Source organism: Mirounga leonina, unplaced genomic scaffold, assembly GCF_011800145.1.
Source record: "Mirounga leonina isolate KUSES-001 unplaced genomic scaffold, KU_Mleo_1.0 Mir_53, whole genome shotgun sequence".
Taxonomy (NCBI): Eukaryota; Metazoa; Chordata; class Mammalia; order Carnivora; family Phocidae; genus Mirounga; species Mirounga leonina.
This window is the reverse complement of record NW_023270807.1, coordinates 66,923,175-66,944,731: the sequence shown is the minus strand read 5'-3', so window position 1 is coordinate 66,944,731 and position 21,557 is coordinate 66,923,175. Positions and strand designations below refer to the sequence as shown.

At 46.4% G+C, this 21,557-nt stretch overlaps 1 protein-coding gene across 4 annotated transcripts in view; it reads left to right on the top strand.

Annotated features, from left to right (window-relative positions):
- The window catches only part of TRAF3IP2 (TRAF3 interacting protein 2), a 48,505-nt gene extending 29,379 nt beyond the window's left edge, over positions 1-19,126 (top strand). For 3 of the 4 annotated variants that reach the window (XM_034991845.1, XM_034991843.1, XM_034991847.1), the window contains 7 exons: positions 1,911-2,097; positions 5,201-5,379; positions 7,443-7,531; positions 11,399-11,467; positions 12,558-12,674; positions 16,006-16,080; positions 18,552-19,126. In XM_034991845.1, the coding sequence (XP_034847736.1) occupies positions 1,911-2,097; positions 5,201-5,379; positions 7,443-7,531; positions 11,399-11,467; positions 12,558-12,674; positions 16,006-16,080; positions 18,552-18,698 (863 nt within the window). In that variant the 3' untranslated portion in view covers positions 18,699-19,126. The remainder of the gene's footprint in view (positions 1-1,910; positions 2,098-5,200; positions 5,380-7,442; positions 7,532-11,398; positions 11,468-12,557; positions 12,675-16,005; positions 16,081-18,551) is intronic. The other variant, XM_034991846.1, reaches the window with a different exon arrangement.
- Positions 19,127-21,557: the final 2,431 nt, after the last annotated feature.

Below are 21,557 nucleotides of genomic sequence, written 5' to 3'. Positions count from 1 at the left end.
TCTGTGGGGTATATCTTGTCGTGCAGTCCTGTGTCCCCATTCGTGGAGGTGCTCTCCAAGTCCTGGTCTCCTTTATCAGCCAGCCAGGGAGCTGAGATAGATACAGGAACATCTCTTCACCCCCCTCCCCTTCCCTAAGCCCCCAACATCAAGACCAACCCTAAGCAGTTGCAGGGAGGCATAATGGGCAGGGCCAGGAGACAGCCTGGATTAGAGAGGTGACAGGAAGGACCTGGCTGGTGTCCTGTGTCAAAGCAGACAATAGCTTGAACCCAGGGAACCTGACCATGCTTGAGAGACTGGCTTGGCCACATTTTCAGGGTCACCCAGCCAAGTTGCCTGAGTCAGGCAGTGGAGACCTGGAGGCAGTGAAGATGTACATTATTTGGTTTCTGTCTATACTTGAGGCTATTGTTCCCCTGAAAACATCCAGGGCTGCTGACTGCCAAACCAAGAATAAAATCCCCAGCCATGTTCTCACCCCCCCACATTCTGGTTCCAACCTACCTTGTCTGTGACTTGCTTGCTTGCTTGCTAGTTTTATTTTGCTCTACCTTCCTGCATGTATCCTACCTTCACAGCAAGCAAACATTATTATTATTATTTAAGATTTTATTTATTTATTTGACAGAGAGAGACACAGTGAGAGAGGGCACACAAGCAGGGAGAGTGGGAGAGGGAGAAGCAGACTCCCCGCTAAGTAGGGAGCCAGATGCGGGTCTCGATCCCAGGACCCTGGGATCATGACCTGAGCTGAAGGCAAACGCTTAACGACTGAGCCACCCAGGCACCCCAGCAAACATTCTTATAGTTCTTCTTCTTCTTATTATTATTATTATCAGAAAAAGAATAAAGACCAATACATGTTGTTTTGAAAAACAAGGTTCCTTCTCGTTGTAACCAGCTCTGCCTCCTGATCACCCGGCTTCTTGGGCAGAGGTGGCGGAGCGTGGATCGTGAGGAGGTACTCATGGTTTATTTTGCAGTTTATCCACTCAGTTCTCTCCAACCCCTCTGTAGGCTAGACCCATCCCTAAGGTGCATCTGCACACTTACGGCTTAGATTTCCCATTTGAGCCCCTTGGGGCCTGGGCAGGTCCCTGAGGGGCTCCCTGACTCCCCCTGCCTGGTTTCCCTGCATCCCTCCCCTGGCCTTCAGTTCTCTTCTTTCACCTGGTCAGGCAGGCCGCCCCTCTTCCCTGGGGACCCTGCTGCTCCTGGGCCTGGCTAGGACCCACTTTCTTGTAGGTTACACGTGCACATAAGTCATCACCAGCCCTGGCTGTGCCCCGGGGCCTGCCCTTTTCTAACTGCCGTGGCCCCAAGTGCATGTAGGCTTTAACAAGAGAAGACCAAGAAAGTTGGGAGGTGTTGCCAGCCGGTTAGCTACTTCCCAGAGGTATGAGCCAAGTTTCATCATTCATTTACTTCTTCCTAAGGGAATGGTATATGTGTGTGTGAGCATGTGTGAGCATGTGTGTGTGTGTGTGTTGTGTCCCCTTGGGGGAAGGAAAGAAGAGAGTAGCAATTCTGTATCTATCATGGAGATAACTTCTAGCCTTAGATTCTAGAAACTTGGAAAATTATGGTCAGAATGGTGGTGTGAGAGTTTTTCGTGATTGGATTATCCTAAGTATCTTATTAAAACAGAGGCCTGTGTGGAGCTCTGTGCTTTCCAATTAGAACACCAAACTCGTGATTTCACAGATGTTTTTATTTAGGGAAAAATGACTCAATTTAATGAAAACGATCAAGTAAATAATAGTACAGAAATATGGCAAGCATTACAGAGGTGGTAACTGATATCTGAAACCCACAGTATGGACACAAAAATTGGCAGTGAGCTTCTGCTTTCACACAAGGGCCCTAGAGTCATTCTGCCCTGTTCACTTTGCTGTCTTCACCTACAGGCGGCCACGACCACCCTCGAGCAGCCTACCAGCAAGTGGTCCAGCCAGCTGTGTGTGGGCAGCCTGTCCCTGGAGCCAGCGTGAGGGGCCCGCACCCTGTGCAGAAGGTCGTCCTGAACTACCCCAGCCCCTGGGACCAAGACCAGAGGCCCACACAAAGAGACTACTCCTCCCCAGGGCTCCCGAGGTATCACTATGACAGGGCCAACTTTCAGACATTTTTTAGTGGGAAAAAGAATGATGCCAATGGGATCGAGATGTATCACAACTCTCTGTTGGTGTGCCACCCAGGCTAGTGACCGAGCCCTGCAGGGGAATAGACTCTTCAAGTCAGGAGGAAATGGCAGCTGGTGGACAAGAATCTCTTCACCAGATACATTAAAGTCACTGGTGACTCGTCAAAATTCTCTTGAAAGAAAGGCTCTTAAGATGCCAAGGGACACCCCCTCCTTTTACTGTCAAGTCACCTGGCCTTTTAGCCCAGAAATAGATTTTTGTTTTTACTGTGACTGACTTCCACCATTAGGAAATTCATGCTTATATCCGTAGTTTCTACACCTGTTTAAACCCATGTCTTACTTTGAAATTTTAAATTAGCTCTCAGTAGCAATTTTAAAAAGCCCATTGTTTTCTTTTCTAATATAAGCAACCACACATATGGAGCGCCATTATTAGGTCTTTCCGATACTTCTTCCAGAAAACCATTTCTGGCTTTGCTTCACCAGACCAGTTGTTTAACCTTCAGTCATGTCTCCCCTCATTGTTCTCCTTTACCTCTTCTTCACATTTTCCTCTTCTCTTAATTTATGGACCTAAAATACAGAGGAAGAACTCCTAGAAAGGGAACTCCTTAATTTAAGACAAAATTGAAGAGTAGATGAAATGTTTGCTCTTGCTCAAGCACAATTTTTATATATCACTCAAAGTAAAATTACATTCTGTTTTGAGAATAGAATGAGATACAAAGGTCCTTTTAAAGCAGATTTTTCAGAAATGCAGAAGTTGGTAATTAGCTCAGAAAGTTCATTAAAAGAAGAAAAGCACATTCTATTTACGATGGCAGATAAGGCACGTGCCTGCTTCCCCCTTTCCTCAAAAGCCCATACATTCTCAGATTTTCCTTCCTGACAGAGCCCTTATTTTTTGAGAACAAAATTACACAGAGTTTGGGGTACCTGGCTGGCTCCACTGGAGAATCATGCGACTCTTGATTTCAGGGTTGTGACTTCAAGCCCCATGTTGGGTGTAGAGTTTACTTAAATAAATAAACTTTAAAAAATTGCATGGAGTTTAAATAATGAAATCAGGAAAATGTGATTTTACAACCAAATAAGTACTCTTGCATAAGAAATATCTACAAGTCAGGAAAACAAACAAAACTTAAGCATCTTTATGGAAACATGTCCACTGGCATTGGATGGGGAGGCAATGGTAATTTTCTAAATAAACACTTATTTCGAAATATTTTCAGATTTACAGAAGAATTGCGAAGTTAGTACAGAGGAATTGCTTTGGTAACATCAATTTAAGCCTGCTATGGTCTCCTTGTATTTATTTTATCATTTTAGGATAATGAAAAATAAGTTCAGGTAATGAAGCTAATCCTCTTAGTGATAAATTTGAAAGCAAACCTTGACACAAAAACTTTACTCTGTCATTAATAGCCATGATATTGTTTTTACATGGAAGTTTTTTGACATTACCAAGGCTTTAACATTTTTTTTTTAATCAAATGAGCAATTTCCTTCTATAACAACCAAGCAACTTTTGGTATAAAGGAATTTAATGCAAAAAGGATATGGAACTGGGTCCCCATTAGATGAGGGCATATTTTATAGGGATTTTTTTTCTATTTATTAGTAAAAATCTAAAACAAAAATAATTTCCTCAAACATTCACACTTCAGAAATATAGTACACTTGAGATTCTGTGTAATTTTATTTTAAATCCCGTTGCATAAGACTTTCAAAATTTTTCTTACTCTTTTGGGTAAAAATATAAGCATATGCAATAATCTATAAAAAACTGGGCAGATACACATCAATTTGGAAATCAAAACAGTTTTTAAAATTTAGAATATAAAACAATCTCAAACCTACAACAAATAACAAATATCCATGTTCCCACTCCCTAGATTTTTAAAATGTTAACATATTGCCACACGTCCTTCAGAGTTTTTTTTAAGAAATAAAACATTACAGACGCAGTGTTAGCCCCCCTATCAGTCAGGATTCAGTGATAGAAACCAGAAACAACTCCAGTTATTTTCAGCAGAAGGGATTTGACATAGGGGAGTGGGCGCTTACAGAATTGCTGGAGGCTGGAGGAGCAAGCTTTGGGCCAGGCTTCCAGGAAAGATCCCAGAGCAGCACCTCAGAGTGGGACCGAAGAAGCTGCTTCCTCCATCACAGCGAGAGAGGCAGAAGATCAGAAAGGCGCCAGAGAACTCTCCATTCGAGGCCATGCTGCCAGAGCACAATCCAGAATCAGGAAGCCACCACCACTGCAACGATCGGATCCATTCTGCACCTGCTGGATCTGCACTGGCCCAAAATGGACGCCTCCGCCCTCACCTTGACTCGGGAGGCTGGTAAGGGGACACTGGGATGCCTCCTGAGGAACTCAGCACCTCACGGCAGCACTTCTCAACTGAGGCCGCAGAAGTGGCTGAAGCATGGCTTCCATTTCCTTCGGCTTCCCAAATCTCCCACGAGTGCGTCTGGCGGTTCTCAGCATGACGTTCATGGGAATCCCGGCGACCAAAAAAATAAGAAAGGTGCCATAGAACGATGTGGTAGAAACTTCTCTAAAGGGTCTTCAAAATCAGATTTTCATCCATATATTAGCAACAACATGAATACTTTAAGCCTGCAAGGCCTTTTCTACCTTTTGATACGTAATTAAATGTTATCTATCATGAGTTAAAAGTCCTGCCTTTTTATCTGAATGCCTATAACACCAACCTTGTATATCACGCATTATACTACTTTCTTTTATGGGTGACCATGTCTGCCTTGTGCATACCACTTACCTTCCCAATTAGACAGTCCTTGAATGGAGAAATCGAATCAAGCTCCCTCTTTCGATCCCTAACACGGGTCCTTACATGTGGCAGCCAGCCGAATTACTTATTGACTCAAATTCAATGAAGCAACCCTCGTCCTTCTGGCTCAGAAAAGAAACAGAGGCAGAGGGGAGAGCTAGCTCACTGGTATCGCAAAGCCTTTCTGTCCCTCCAGGTTTGCCTTTGTACAAAACGAAAATTTGACTATAAGTGTATTCTTTTCCAGGGACCACCTGTATAAGCAGCCACCTCATCGAGCTGGAGTTCCTGAGGAGTCCTTGGAGTGTCCTGCAGAGTTGAGAGCCCTAGGTCCCCAGGCTCCATCCCCAGCTGCTGTCCCTAGACCCCTTAGTAACCTTCCAGCCAGAGGGACTCTGAAAACAAGCAATTTGCCAGAAGAATTACGTAAGTTGTTTGCAATGTTGTTTTTCCCTCTTTTTGTCAGGTCTTATACTTTTAGAGTACTTGATGATTATTCACCCATAATCTTGGGTTTTTCTCATATACACAGTGAAATAAATTTTACTTCTTTACTCTTCACCCAAAAAAGTAACCAGCATTTTGTATGAGTGTTTTTAGTGATTCTGATACTGGCAGCAGTCCTCACAAAATGCTTACCACAGGGTTTTCTCCAGCATACGCTCCAGTGACAACCCCAATGCCTCGCTCTTCTAAATGATGCTCGTGAGGGGACTCGTCCCTGGGTAACCTGACTGGATGTCCATGTGGTATTGGCCAGGGACCTAGCGTTTCGCCATAAATTCGCCGCAGCCATCAAGAACGAGGTCATTTCCTGTAGGAGTGAGCAATCTTGCTTGGAAAAAGTGGTCTCACATTCTCCATACTGCTTTACAACCAAATGCAAACTAAGCCTTTTATTTAAAGAAACATTCGACTAAGTGTCAGGTGATGATTCTTTTTCCATAGTTTGCAGCCAGAACCAGAAATGTTGAAATATCACCAAAACGGTCTCATGTTAAGGTCAGTCAGGACAGTGAGTTCCAGAAATCTTACAAAAGCAGCCACTACTTGTGAAATTCTTATATTCTGTTGTGCTTGCTAGAGAAGCTCAGGTAATTCTAAGAAGCCCTTTACAAATCTGGGTGCCTCTTTGAACCAAACATGAAAATCAAGCCTTTTGCATTTGCTGACTCCCATCCAGGGAATCTGTGCTTGCTAGTCATTTAGGACTCCAGAAGATTTCTATGGTAAAGATCCACTGTTGTTTATCATTCAAAAAATTTTTTTAATCTTCTTAAAATCTTACACATTTTAGTCCTGAGTATTTCTGGAGAATGGATGCTGCCTTGCATAGGATAGAACCCTGATGTCAGTCTATAGATCATATTTATCTTACTATAGTCTATAAAGGAGTCCTAAAATTCTTACACAGGAGTTGGTTGAATAGTAGGTGTTAAGGATACACTGAGTGCTATCAATATGCCTGGCTGTTTAAATGAGTCAATATGACCATTGTACACATTTCTATTTGAGATATCTGTTTCAAGAAAAACCAGAGCCCAAACATAGATGAATACACACGCACTTATATTTTCTCTCTAGCCTTCCTTTCTTCTCCACTCTCTGCCCCAGGGACTTCCTGAGATTGAGCCTGTCCATTCCAGACTAAAAGCCAACACACAGAGATTATTCATCTGTCACATTAACATGCTAGCCAAATAATTTCCCACAAGAGTTTAGCCTGAGAAAACATCGGTTTGTGTCCTGACTGGGTCAGGCTGATGGGCACAATGCCATCGGTGGCTCCAGGCTGACCTAGGGAGGAGGCAGGGAGTCAGTGATGCTGGATGCCCAGAGGTGGCATCTGTCCTTCAAGCCGCTGACATTCCTGTAACATTTCTGCTTTCATGTACCCCAACTGCCTGACCTTTCTCCCACCAGTGAGTGGAGAAAGGGCAGGAGGGGGTAAGGAGCCACTTCCTCCCTCTCCCGTAATTGCTCTTGTCAAGCAAGAGTTCAGGGCAGCAGAGAGCATCGTGAGATCAAAAGAGGATACTGCTGGGTGGCCCCTTAGCAAGGTTTGGCTTCTTGACCTGCTGCGAGAGTATTCCTTAGGCACAGTGCCAAGTGTCTCTAAGAAACCAGGAGGTGGCCTGATCTCAAGGACCTGAGGTTCTGGGTGATGGATTTTGTTAATGCCTCACGTGGTTTTTCAGCAGACCTCCTTGGTTTGTCTCAGGCTGCCAGCATTCTTCTTTCCCTGCACACTGGGCAGTCTGCACCCCCCTTAGACAGACCCCCTGCCTCTTGGCCTCTTGCGGTCTGTGCGTCTATGTCCTGAGGATAGCAATTCTCCCAGCTGCTGCCGGCATAAGCCCTCAGACCACCCCCATCCCAAAGTTTCACTTTATTATTCTAGAAAGACAAAAGATATCGCATACAATTTACAAGTGTTCGGAATAGAATAATCTGACTAGTTTCTAATACATGTGAAAAATCTCTCTTAGGGAAAGTCTTTATCACCTATTCTATGGACACAGCCATGGAGGTGGTGAAATTCGTGAACTTCTTGTTGGTAAATGGCTTCCAAACTGCAGTAAGTATTCTATCCCAAGAGAAGGCTGAACAATTAAAGTGAGTACAGTGAGAAGAAAAACAAAGGGAGAAAATATATATAAATAACTGTTGAGGTTTCAAACTATATTATTTGAGTTATGGGATTATGAACTAAATGCTTATGGATGGAGGTAATTATTTTCCAGGTTTTAAGCTACCCAGAGTCTCCAGCACTTATTTCTTGCATGCTTTTTGAGCGATTCTGAGTACCTCCGAACAGCCAGACAGTATGCATTAAGGCTGACCGCAAGTGCAGCTTGGCCCTGGCCTGAAGTAAATCCTGGGCCCTTGCTGCCCTTTGGACCTTTGCCCTTTTTCACCAAGCACGCCTGCTTTGGCTGCGATTCCTGTGCTGCAGGAGGCTGCAGGCTTCCCCAGGCCACCTGCTTATTGTACCGGGTCCTTCTGCGGGGCCCTGGGCGGTGAGGCCTGAAGCACAAGGCCCACTGTGCCCACCTGCTTTCCACACCTTGATGGGGCCATGGCCCTCCGGACAAGGACTCCACGGCCAGGTTCTCAGCTAGTCTAGTCTAGTTCTAGGGGAGGTAGACAACCCAGCCCTGCAGTGCACTGTGATCTTGGCTCAAGGAATCTCAGGAAGCACACACTCCCCAAGTTTCCCTGCAGTGCCTTCCAACAGCACAGCTTAAAGTCATGTACGTTCTTCTGTAGGATAAATAAAATACCACCGGAGGCCACTCCAAGGGCTGGCTTTCCTAAAACACTGAGATCACATCTTTTCCTTCCCAGAGGCCCCCTTGGGGCATTTAGTGACAGTGAATTCTGGAGAGTGGTGAAAAATTAAGGAAAACAACCATGAATAGCAATGTTGAAGGATAAAAAAGAAATACTTAGTAGTGAAATGTCTATTTTAATGATTGCTTGGCATTATTTAACAGTTTTTATTGAACTTTTTCTTTAGTCTATACTTTTTTTAATGGGAGTGTCTGCAAGTTTAAAATGCATACAATTTATACATTCTAACTTGACTGCATAGAAACCAACATTTCAATTTCTCATTTCTGAAATAAAGCACTGTGGCAACCATGACATAAAATCAAATTGCAGGTCATAAGGCCAACATTTCAGAAAAGATCCCACTTTTGGTCATTTCCAAATAAGCATACTGATTGCCCCTGGAAAAGAGGTTAGGTTTTTATGACCTTACCAATCAGGGGCTACTTAGACAGAACTTAAGTCTGTCCTTGATCCTGATCACTATGAAGCCTTGTAGTAGAATCACAGAGCCCCACCCTGGACAGCTAAGTTACTATATTGATACATCAAGAGCCCCTTAGTGGAAAAAAAAAAAAAAAAAAAAAACCACTTAATGGGTAATCTAAGGAGTTTAATGAAAGGACTATTTTCAAAGCTCTAGGTAAATTTTAAGAAATCCACAGGGAACAGAGCACTATCCTGGGACTAGCAAAAGCGGGGAGTTGCTACCACCCCTAGGTCTAAAGAGACAAGGGAACAGTGGTTACGACAACCCGAAGACGGAGGTTGTATTGGTTTGCTAGGGCTGCTATAAAGACAATAGATATGTATTTCCTCATAGTTCTGGAGGCTGGACGTGTCCAAGATTAAGGTGTCGGCAGGACTGGTTTCATTCTGGGCCTCTTCCTCGGCTTGTAGATGGCCACCTTCTTCCTATGTCTTCATGGGGTCTTTGCTCCGTGTGTCTTAATCTCCTTTTCTAAGGACACCAGCCATGTTGCATCAGGGCCCACCCAGAGGACCCCATTTCACCTTAATTAAATCTTTAAAGGCTGTATCTCCAAATACAGTCACACTGAGACACTGGGGGTTAAGACTTCATATAATGAATTTGGCAGTGGCAGGGGGAGGACACAATTTGGCCTGTAACAGTGGGTGTGTGGAGAAGTTGGCCTGACAGAAGCTGTGGACTTTGGCAGAGATCTGGAAAGACAATCCAACACATTCTGCCTCCCAGAAAGCCCACCTCAGTGGCAAGAAATAATTTAGGTGCTGGGTTAACAATTAAAATAACCATTTACTGAGTACTTAATTTCAAGCCTGGCATTATGATATTGCCATGTCCAATTGTTTTAATCCTCACAACCATCCTGGGAAGTAGGTTTGTTAACCACATATTACAAATAAAGATAATAAGACTTAGAGAGTTTCAGTGATGTTTTAAAAGTTATATAAGTGGGAAGTGCAGAAGCCAAGAGTAGACCAAGAGGAGAGCCCAGCTGTCTGTTTCTTCTCAACCCCGATGTTATATTGCTTCTGTCTCATATAATAGAAGGGGGTTACCGATCCAGTCACAGAATGCCACACAAGCTTTCTCAAGATTACCTCATGTGGTCATTGGCGATCTGACATTTTAAAGCAGGAATCATCCAAGCCAAAAGGAAACCCATTCCATTTTTGATGTTCCATCAGTAAAGAAACATATTCTGAACTTGCCTGATGAACAGTACGTGTCTGACAGTTTCATGTACTCGAGGCACTTTCTCATTCCACAGGAAGAGTAGAGTCACGATGAAGAGATAAGGCAGACATACACGAGACATTTAGCAAATGAAAGGATGTTATAATAATGTGTTAATTGTCCAGGACCACTGGTCACAATGGGGCAGAGGCGGGTGAGGTGAGCACGAGGAAGTCAATGTGTGGGGAGGATTCACAGAGCAGGGAGGCTTGTGCTATGCTTTCGGGGTGCCCGGGAGTAAAGTAGACAGGACACGTGAGGAAAAAGAGGTAGATGGCCCGGAGAGCTTGCTGAATGGCTAGGACTCGATCAGTCTTAAATGGCGGAGTGACATTTAGGACAACTGATCTGAATGCAGTGTGGCTGAATCAAATACCCCTCCTCGAGGACACTGTCCCCGAGTCAGCCATTCTAGTATAGCATCCGTCTTCTAAGCAAGAGCACCTTGTACACCCGCACATTACTCTCTGGCTGCCCGACAAGCTGGAGCCCCAGAAAGGCCGCCTTATTTGGTCTTCTGAAAAATAGAAAATAACTGGTTTTTCTCCCCTTCAAATATTCCTTTGAAGACTTGATATTTAATATCAGTCTTTTCAAGGCCCAAGAGTTCTGCTTCTTGACTTTCATCATAAACCTTTTCCCACCATCTCAGTAATTGTTTTTGTGACTGTTGCTTGGATTTGCTCCAAGTTTCATACAATCCTTTTTAAATGTATAGATCGAAACTGGACGTAATACCATAATAATGACCTGGCTAATGCAAGGAAAGTGCCAGAATTGTATCTCAGTACTTGCACCCCACACATTCATTAAAATGTTCCAGGATCGGGCGCCTGGGTGGCTCAGATGGTTAAGCGTCTGCCTTCGGCTCAGGTCATGATCCCAGGGTCCTGGGATCGAGTCCCGCATCAGGCTCTCTGCTCCTTGGGAGCCTGCTTCTCCCTCTGCCTCTCTCTCTCTCTCTGTCTCTCATGAATAAATAAATAAAAATCTTTAAAATAAATAAATAAATAAATAAAATGTTCCAGGATGATATCATGTTAGCCTTTCAAATTACATATATATATATATATAGCTGGCTTATATCCAACTTGGTCTACTAGGTCTCTCGGATTTTTAAAACAATTATTGTGTAGCCAAAGATACATTTTGATGTGTACCACTATATCCTAATAATGGATATTAAATTCTTAAATGCCTACTAATGTTAAAATAGGGAACACTTTAAGAAAACTGTATTTTGGTTTTTTTAGACTTACATGTTCCTCCCTGCAAAATCATTTGTAATTTTTCCAATCTTAAATGCATGTAGTCTCTTGTATTTTCTCTTGCTCTGCATCTAGAGAGAGCTCCTCATTAAGAGCCACCTCCCACATCTTTCTCTCCTAGATTGACATATTTGAGGATAGAATCCGAGGCATTGATATCATTAAGTGGATGGAACGCTACCTTAGAGATGTAAGTACATTCCCAAATTCTGAGCTCGTTTTCTGGTGAAAAAGACAATTCGCCTGTGGAGTTATTTTATGAAAGAAGCACTGGCAAACCCACCAAGTCCAAAGCTGAGAAAGTCCCAACAAAGCCTCCCTTGTTGGCAGCCTTGCAGAGACCTGCAAAGGAAGGATGGGGTCACCCTCGTGGACGTGCACAGGCAGGAAATAACGGTCAAACCAGACACAGGTGGTTGATAACAATCAGAGCAAACAATTTTTTTGACCAGAATGGGAAAAGAGGAAATGAAGGCAGGGAGTAGGGTGGGAGCGACAGAATTCAATTTAATCCGAGGCCACCCCAAGTGTTTTGCAGGATCGGGCTCCAGAGCTTTCCCGGGAGGCTGCCCGTGCCGCGCACCCCCCACCCATCCAGGCGCCCACTCGCAGCCCTGTGATTTGTTTTCCACTGACAGAATCTCTACTGACCACTGGGACACTTTGTGCTTTAACAAGATAGAAATTGATTGCTGCCAGAGTGTTTCCGTGTGGGCTGCTTCAGCTGCTGCTTTTGGAGCGAGCGGTGGGGGACCGAGTCTCAGCAGGCTGGGGCTTTGTGGCTTCTCCTTTTGTCTGCAGCCTGATGTTTGCTTTGTGCGGAAGGGGCCGCTCCTCGTGGCTGTGCGGAGGGCCCGCGCGAGCAGGGCAGGCGGAGGCGCGGGCACGACAGCTTCCACCCAGCGGCCCGAGGGAGGGGCTCTCCGTCCGCGACGCCGCACCGCTTCGTGTTCAGGTGTCGGTCGGACGGTTGTCCGTGGAGGCTGTGCAAGATGGTGGGCAGCACCGCCTGCCTTTAGGAGCGCTCGTCGCAGAGCCGTTTGCACTGCGTTGGAAGGGAGCCGCGAGGAAGACGGAGGGGAGAAGGGGAGGCAGGAGTCTGCCCGAGGCGGGGCGGGGGGGGGGGCGGAGGGCCTTTCACTCTCCACGGAGAACGAGCCGGCCCTGCAGCCGGCAGTCTGGCACAACACTTACAGTCCTGCTGGCCCCTTTCCAGCCTGCCTTCACCAAATGGACCGCACTCTACACTGCCATAAACATGCTTTCTCTCTCATTAACAGAAGACAGTGATGATAATTGTAGCAATCAGCCCCAAATACAAACAGGACGTGGAAGGTGCTGAGTCGCATCTGGACGAGGATGAGCATGGCTTACATACTAAGTACATTCATCGAATGGTGAGTGGTGAGGAGAGCGCAGCACAGAGGGGCGCTTTCTTCGGTGAAGGCCCGTCCTCCGCTAGAGACCAACCGAAGGTGGCACGGTGAGGGGTGAAGAACCCCAGGCAGGAGTGGGGGATGTTGGTTCTGGCCCCGGCAACCTTCGGGACTGTGGGCAAGTGACCCCATCTCTGGGACTCAGTTCTTGTCAGTAGCAAGGGGAGATTCATCTGTGAACTCTAACTCCCAGGGCTCTGGAAAACAGTGCTCTGCTGGCTTGGTTGTTCACCAACAAATGCGCAGTCCCAAGAGGGGCCGAGGACAGGGCTGTGAGGAGAGCGGGCTCCTGCATCTGTGTCCTATTCTGTCCCCTTAGACACAGAGTATCAGAGTGGAAAGGACGCATGCCATTGTGTCACATGGACTTGGTTCAAATTCTGCTTCCTCCTGTATAGTTGAGTGACCGTGGCCCAACTGCCTAAACCTCTCTGTGCCTCCGTGTCCCTCATCATACGATGGGTCACTTATACTTACAGTGTTGTTGTGAAGATTCAATGAAATAATGTCTGTGAAGTGTATGGCACATCTCGATGCTCAGATCAAGGGAAGGGATTGTTCTGAGCTCATGATAGATGAACAACAGTCCACCACCACACCTGAACCATGGGGCCTGGCCAAACTAAAGCCAGTGGGAGAAATTTATAGGAAGATAGGCTTGCTTGGCATCTGATAGAACATTCTGACTGAAAATATCACCCAGCTTTGGAATTGGCTGTTTTGTGAGCTAGTGATCTCCCTGCTTTCCAGGATGACAGAGATGCTGTGGAGACAGTTCCGCTTCACTAGGACGCTGGACTAGACTTGCAACTTTCAAATGGTTCTACGGAGTCCCTACTGGGTGCCCATAGGTGCTGGGGGTCAGGGCGGCTCTGGGCCTCCCACCCCACCTCAGCCAGAGCTGGTTTGCCTTTCTCAGGCTTATTTGTTTACCAAGGATTCTGAGATCTTAAAAAGGCTTGACATCCACTGGACTAGAACTTGTAAGCTCCATTCCAACTGAAACATTCCACAGGCACCTGGAATGGGCAGAAAGGATCACAGACTAAGACGGGAGTATGGGGCAGGACGCTGAAGTGGCCCAGACAGGATAAGTAAGTGGCGCAAGGCAGGACCCAGGCAGGCCTGAGATGGGCAGCTTTACCTCAGGGAAAGCTGACTGAAGTCCGGGTCTGTCCTGTGGATCAGGAGCACAGGAAAAAGGCAGAGTGGGTGGGTGGGTGAGGCTTCCCCATCTGTCTCCTCTTCTAGCAAGTGCCGACCACTTATTTGAGATTAGAACCAACCCAGAGTAAAGGCCAAGGCAGGGTGGTGAGGTCAGAGAATAAGGCCAAGGAATAAGGAGCTAAGCATCCGCCATTCCATCCTCTCCCAATCTGACAGCCCATGGGCAGGGCCCTGCAAAGGGTCACAGCTGGCTGCTGCAGGTCTGCATGGCCCCAAAGCACTCCATGTCCTGTCTGCATATCTAGGAGGCTGTCGGTCCGGGGAGCTGACAGCTGGTGGGTGGGATGGGCTCCTGGTCCCTGCCAGTTCCTGAGGGGACCTGTCAAGCTCTGCTGGTGTGCGGCAATGCCAGGCAGTAAAACACAGCCCAACCCCAGAGCCCGTCTGACGGTGCCCTGCCAGGAGCCAGATTGCCTCCAAACTTAGTTTTCTGGGGACAACGATGTCTTGGGCCCTTCCTTATCACTGGAGGGGTTGAGGAGGCCAGATAAGAAGACCTCCAGGCCCCCTCCAGGCAACAGAAGCCTCTAGAACAGAGGCAATGAAGAGGTTGCCACAAGTAATGGCATCATAGGGCCAATGACCTCACAAAAAGCCCGGATCTGGAAATAGGAGAGAAATACACTGCGGCTGTCCGGCCGCCAGCCGGCTGGGCGGCCTAGTGGACAAGCAAAACTTTACGGATTCAGTGTCCTGGATGGAAGTCAGAGACTAAATCCAGTTCTTCCCTTGTAACTTATAAACGCTGTGCCCTTCCTTTCACGTGTTTTTCCTGGTGATTGGTGTTTTCACGTTGCACAGTACACGGATCATTTTAAACTACGCTTTTGGTCCTCTAAATTTTAAAAGACAGTGGTTCTGAGAACAAAAAACCTTGTGGAGCATTCGTGTGTGCGTGTGTGTGTGTGTGTGTTTATGAGGGGGTTTCTATGGTGACTTCAATAACCAGCTGTCACCACTGCCACTTTCTTCTCTGTCCTGTTTTTATTCCCCTGCACAATGAAGACTTCTCAGTGATAAAAAAATCAATCAGAAGATGAAATACTTGGGAACACATAATTCCTCATCTCCTTGTCATCAGATGACTGAGAGCTTTGTGCTGGCCACAGCACTGGGAAGACTCCAGCTCCCCTCACCTTGAAAATTCTGGGTTTGATAGAGTTCTTGGCAGCTAAGTCTTTGGGGGCCACCGCGGTGTCAGAACAAACTGGAACTGTGTGACCTACAGTGTGGCGGGCAGAGCACCTCACAGTTGACCCCCAGTCTCATCTCCCACTCCCTCCCTAGCCCATCCTGTGCTCCATCCACAAAGCATTGCTAGCTGGTCCCAGCCCCACCAACATTCTCTCACACCTCCAGACATTTGCTCATGCTGTTTCCCCTACTGAGAATGTCCTTCCCTTCATCCCTTACTTCCTCTGCCTGACCAACTTCTTCTTGTCTTCCAGTATCTAAGTGACACCTCCCTTGTAACTGCCCTTCAAATCACTGATGTAGAATGGATGGCCCCCATTTGGGGCTTCCACAGCAATTTTATACTTTTCACAGTGCCCTGTGGTTGGCAGTTTACCCTTCTTCCTGCTCACCAATCTGCTGGCTTTGGAAGGATAGGAATCGTGTCAGCAGTGTTCTGGTAACCTGGTTCTCAAAACAAAACAAAACAAAAAACCCCTGATTTGTAGCATTTCCCCATTTCCATGGTATAAATACTCTCATCATGGCCAAGTTCAAGCTACCAGTGTAAAATCACTGAACACAGAATTAGGAAGGGAGGCATACAACTGGCTTTCGTGAGCCGATACAAGCCAGCTCAGCACACCCTGGAAGGTATCCTAATCCCTGAAACCCGAAGTCTAGCACAGAGTGTGACTTTTAGTAGGCCCTCAATAAATGATTAATGAGTGAGCGAATGGCATGCATGTGTAATGGGGAGAACTTAAAAGTCTCGTGTGTGGCACTCAAGGAAATCAGAATAAAAATGCTGTCGGGACTTGCATGGTCCTGGGTGCCAGTAACTCCTCCTCCTCATTCCTGAAATCAAACCTTCAAATTCTGTCTGTTCCAGATGCAGATTGAGTTCATAAAACAAGGAAGCATGAATTTCAGATTCATCCCTGTGCTCTTCCCGAATGCTAAGAAGGTAAACAAAGAAATAAGCAAGCAAAAAACCTTACAATTCAAGCTTTGGTGTGCTTGCTATCTGGGATTTTAAGTGGAAAAGCTTGCAAACTCTTTTATCGGTCCTTAGAGATAACAGTGTTAACCGGAAAGATCCACAGGCTGTAGCACGCAGCTCAGCAGCGTGAATCAGGAAGGTTTTAAGGTGTTATCTGATGGACCATCGCTGTCCTAATTGTTCAAACAGCCATTACACACAAAGAAGTAGTTTGCATTTTAACTCATGAGAGAGAAAAAAACTGTTCATCTGATACTTCTTATCTCTCATACATAAAAGTCAAGATATGTACATTTTTTTGCTGACTGTCCACGGACGTATTTTGGTGCACAGAGTTCAGCTCTCAAATCTGTAGATGACAGGAATTAAATCTACACAGTGACCAAAGTGAGCTTTGCTGTGGTTCATAGGAGGGTTTTTACACCAAAAGAACATGCCAGCAGGTTTGGGGCATGGGGACAAAAGCCATCTGCAGCCATGTTCCAGGCTTGGCAAGGGGAAGGCAGAGGTGTGATGAATGTCTTGAGACTCAGACCACAGCACCCTGAGCTTAGGCCCAGCTGCACCCGGGAGGATCCCTAAATGTCAGGACTGCGCTGAGACTTGTATGTGGCAGGAGGCAGAGATGAGCTGAGACGATCTAGGGTTCCGAAGCTCACCCCCCTCCGTGCGATAGCGTGCATTTCCACCCCTTGCCCCAGGCTCTCATTGCTCCCACTGCAGGATCTCCTTATTGGCCTTCCCGTCTACTCTGACCCTGTACTAACCACCCTCTACTCTGCCATCAAAGAGGAACATCCAAATTGTAGATCTGATCTGTCTCTCTCCAGCTTAGAAACTGTGTGGTGGATTCCGACTGACTCCGGGATCGCATCCACCTTTCTTAGCGTGGCAGATGAGGCCCCTTAGAAGAGGGCTGAGCCCACTTGCTCAGGCTTCTCTCCCCACCATGTGCACGGTGACTCTGCTCTGGCCGTACCGGACTATCTCAACATGCCCCCACACCTGCCATGTTCTTTCATGTTTCTGTGCCCCACACGTTGCCCCTGCTTGCAGTGCCCTTCCCTCACCTGTCTGTGTAGTCGACTCTTGCTTCGCCTTCTAGCACCCAATCTCTCTAGATTCACTGCCCTCTCATCCCCCTTGCCAATATACTAAATTGTTCCTCTTTTGAGCGCTCTTAGCTCTAGTGCCTTGAGTCAATGGGATGCGGTTGGGAGGGGATGGGCTGGGGGAACATGGTGATGGAAAAGGGAGACCGACTTTTAGTTGGTTTTATTGTTGTTTTAAAACTTCTTCAGACAACCCCCTTGCTGCCTGTGCTCAGGGCAGACTGCTCCCACCTCCTGCCCCTTTGGTACACCATTGCCTAGAAAATAGTTTCTTTACATTTTCATTTACATTCCATCGTTAGGCCGGGAACTCCTCAAGGCAGTAACTGTGTCTTTTGGATCTGGGTGTCATCCACACCCAGCATGATGCGTGACAGGTAGCAGGTACTGCTTCAAAGCTTATTCTGCAGGCTCCAAAGGGATCCCATCCACTCAGAGAAAGACCTACAAGGCCCTATCTGACTCAGGCCCCTCTACTTCCAGACCTCCTCTCCTACTCTATCTCACTCACTCTTCTCTGGCCACACTGGCCTGTTGCTCCTTGAACAGGCCAGGCACACCCCCACCACAGGGCCTTTGCACTGGCTGGACCCAGACATCCACAAAGCTGGGCCCCCTCCGCTCTTTTAGGTCTTTGCTCATTTGCTCAGTGAGACCTTTCCTAAACACTCCACTTAAAGCTGCAAACCTTTCAGCCCTGCCCAGTACTCCCTCTCCCCTTTCTCTGGCTTATTTTTCTCCACAGTATGTATCACCATCGAACACACTATGTATTTTACTTATTCGTGTCTGTCTCCCCAACCGAATGTCCACCCCGTGAGGGCAGTCTGAATCGGCACCCTCACGATCCCCGGCGTACAGTTTCTGCTTTTTGCCTGATCACAGACCCGGTGGGCTCCTTCTCCTGCAGGCCAGATCTGTGTCGCTGGAATGAAAGGATAATGAATTAGATTAAGCCCCTAGCCTTGGCATACTTCTTCTGAAGCCACAAAGGAATTCCCATCACTCTGCGTGACCTCTGTCCTACCCCTTTTATGTGAAGGTGGTGAAAAGCACGTTGAAATGCAAAGGGCAGGTAGCCTGGGAGGCTGACAGAAAATGCCGCGCACATGTGGTTTCCATAATGAGATCTACAGCTTACACCCGAAGCCAGGAGCATTGCACATGCTAACCCCTTCCAAAAGCCAAACAGCACAACTCCCAGGAGACTTCAGTAGGGCGCGCCCACGAAGGGAAGCCATAGAAGTTCGGGAACTGAGCCTGGGCTCTGGAATCCAGGTTTCTCTCTAAGGGCCTTCACTCCTGTCCTTCCCTCTCCCATAGGAGCATGTGCCCACCTGGCTTCAGAACACTCACGTCTACAGCTGGCCCAAGAATAAGAAAAACATCCTGCTGCGGCTGCTCAGGGAAGAAGAGTACATAGCCCCTCCCCGGGGGCCCCTGCCCACGCTTCAGGTGGTGCCCCTGTGACACCCTCGGTCCCCAGAGCCCGGGCTCACGCCGTGTGTGTGTGTGTGTGTGTGTATGTGTTTGGGGGGCGGATCCTGTTCCGACAAGACTCTTCCAGCAGAGCTGTCGGTTCGCAGTCCCTCTCAGAGGGTTCCTCCCACCGCAGAAGGCCTGTCCTGCAGACGACTTCTGCGGACACCTCCACAGACCCTGCCTTCCCAAAAGAGGCTGTGGCTGCTCTGTATTCCCTCCTTCTGATGCCCCCAGCACGTTGCTCCTCACAGTCGGAGGCCTCTCCCTGCTTAGCCAGTAGATAAATGATGTCGCAGTGAACAACCACAACCCCCATCCCGTTGCTTAAAGCTACTTTTATGAGTTAGCCAGATGCTCGCGTGTCCTCAGACCAACCTGATTCGTGTACAAATAATAAAATGTTTACTCTTTTGTAAGATTGTATTTTGCTTTATCTCAAAGGAGATAGATGTGTGTTCATTCCTAGTGACGTGGGCAGTTGCTTCAGGAAAGCTGCTTAGATGCAATATTAGACGAATGTAACCAACCGGTCTGTATGAGAGGATTAGAGCCAGATAGTTAAACAATCCCTTTTAACCTAATCTTCAAAGCTTTGTTCTTGCAGTAGAACTTTTTAACAAAACCACTCCTGTACACCACACAGCCATGATTCTAAGTAGACTCTAAATAGGGCCTGGCTGTGCACGTAAGAACATCCGTGTATGGGAAGCACAGCAGCTGTGGTGGAAGGCGGCCCGGAACGGTGGTTTGTGCTCTCGTCTTGCTCCCACCACTAACTAGCTGTGTGACCTTAAGCAGGTCCTTTCACTCGCCTGAAACCCCAAGGACTCGCTTCTAAAATGACGTGGACGGAGGTATCTCGAGGGCCCTAAGTGTTTTAAGGTCTGGGACCTAAGTTCTAAATACTCTTTTGAAGAATGACTGAGTTTTCATAATTATATCGCCCAGAGGATAAAATTACATTTTCCCAACAGGGACATTTTTCTCTTTTTTTAAATCTCATCAGCAACACCCTCACATTAGTAATTTTAGAAACATACATATCCTGCTCATCTGATCTCAAGAAAACACAAACATATCCATATATGAAATATATATATAATCTACATAAGCTCTAGAGCAAGGTGGGGTGTTGTTAGCTATGGCCTAAGTAGTAAGAAATATGAAGATTTTGAGGTGCGGGGTCGGGGGGGAGAGCTACTGTTTCCTGTTACCTGTGTACCTCATCTCCAAAACAAGGCTCAATGGTGCTATGAGATAGTTCACCCCTTGTAAGTCACCGTAGGGAAAAGACAAATACCAACTATGAATAAGAAGGTTTGCTAACGAACTGCAAAGGACACAATTTCATTTATGTTGTTACCCGATGTCTACTGGGTGGTAAGGTGAATGTCTTTGTTTAAAAAAACAACAACAACCAAAAAACAAAAAAAAAACAGGAAAAGGGGAAAAAGCTAGTAAACCTGAAGTAATCATTACCTGAAGTAAGACTATCACCAGCATCTTTGGTGCTGTAACATCCGAGACCTAAGAAACCCCCCAAACACAAACTTCAAGTCTTCTCTCTCTCTTTTTATTATCTTTTTTTTTTTTTTGAAGATTTTATTTACTTATTTGACAGAGAGAGACACAGCGAGAGAGGGAACACAAGCAGGGGGAGTGGGAGAGGGAGAAGCAGGCTTCCCACTGAGCAGGGAGCCCGATGTGGGGCTCGATCCCAGGACCCCGGGATCATGACCTGAGCCGAAGGCAGACGCTTAACAGTCTGAGCCACCCAGGTGCCCCTCTTTGTATTATCTTTTTTTGGAGGTGACACCATCATTAAGGATTCACACAATTGTAAATAAAATGACGTCAGCAACCATTTCTCTGAAATGTTTCTAGTTTGCAAGGGTTTAATTAATGTGCTGTTACCCCTCCTCCCTTCAGAGGCCTGGCCTGAGCTCTCAGCCACTGTTCCCACCCCAGGTGAGTGACGAGGGAAGGTCCCCGGTGTTCCACAAATAGTCATTAAACTGTCACAGCTGGTAGCACTGGTAGCCAAAAAGACAAAAAGTACACACACACACACAACACCTGATCAGGTGATGAAAGTTTGACCCCTGAAGTTTCTATGAAATCTGCTGACCATGGACATCAAAGGAATTTTAACAACTATGTGAGCGCGCTGACACAAAGATTAACACTTGGTTTATTTAGATGTCATCCCTGTCCTCGTGCATTCATCTGCAGATATTTTGGGGGTGGATGTGGGGTAGGGCTGACTCAGTAAAAAATAACCTCTTGGCCACAAGGCTTTATTCAGACCGAAACTGATTTTAGGGGTGAGGTGCGCAGAATGCAAGGTTAGATTTTGTCTAATATTTAGTGACCAACTTAAAATTTGAAATGTAATTTTTAATTTCAGGGACTGAACGTACATATGCCTAGTTAGTTTAACTTAACTTCTATATCATCCAGAGACATCTCAGTGCATGGCTACAATCTAAGTATTAGACTAGCTATTTCTCAGTTCAGTGCTCAGAAAAATGATTGTTGTTGATACTCTTTTCTTTTTTCCTATTAAATAAATCACCTATTTAAAGATTGTTTCTCAGTCGTCTCAGCAAGGGAGGGAAGCCCTCCGCTTTGAGCATTCCAGACCTTGCTTCATGATGTTTTGCCAAGAGCATTTTTCTTAACCTCAGCCACTTCATTAACCACCTCCTCCACCACTTTGCCAAACACCCCATTGTCACCATCACCTTTGCCAAAGGGATTGCAAAGTCCTGTGATCACTGGGAAATGATCCAGAAAGAGTTTCTCAAAACACAGGATCTTTCTGTTTCTTCCTAATGAACCAAGAAG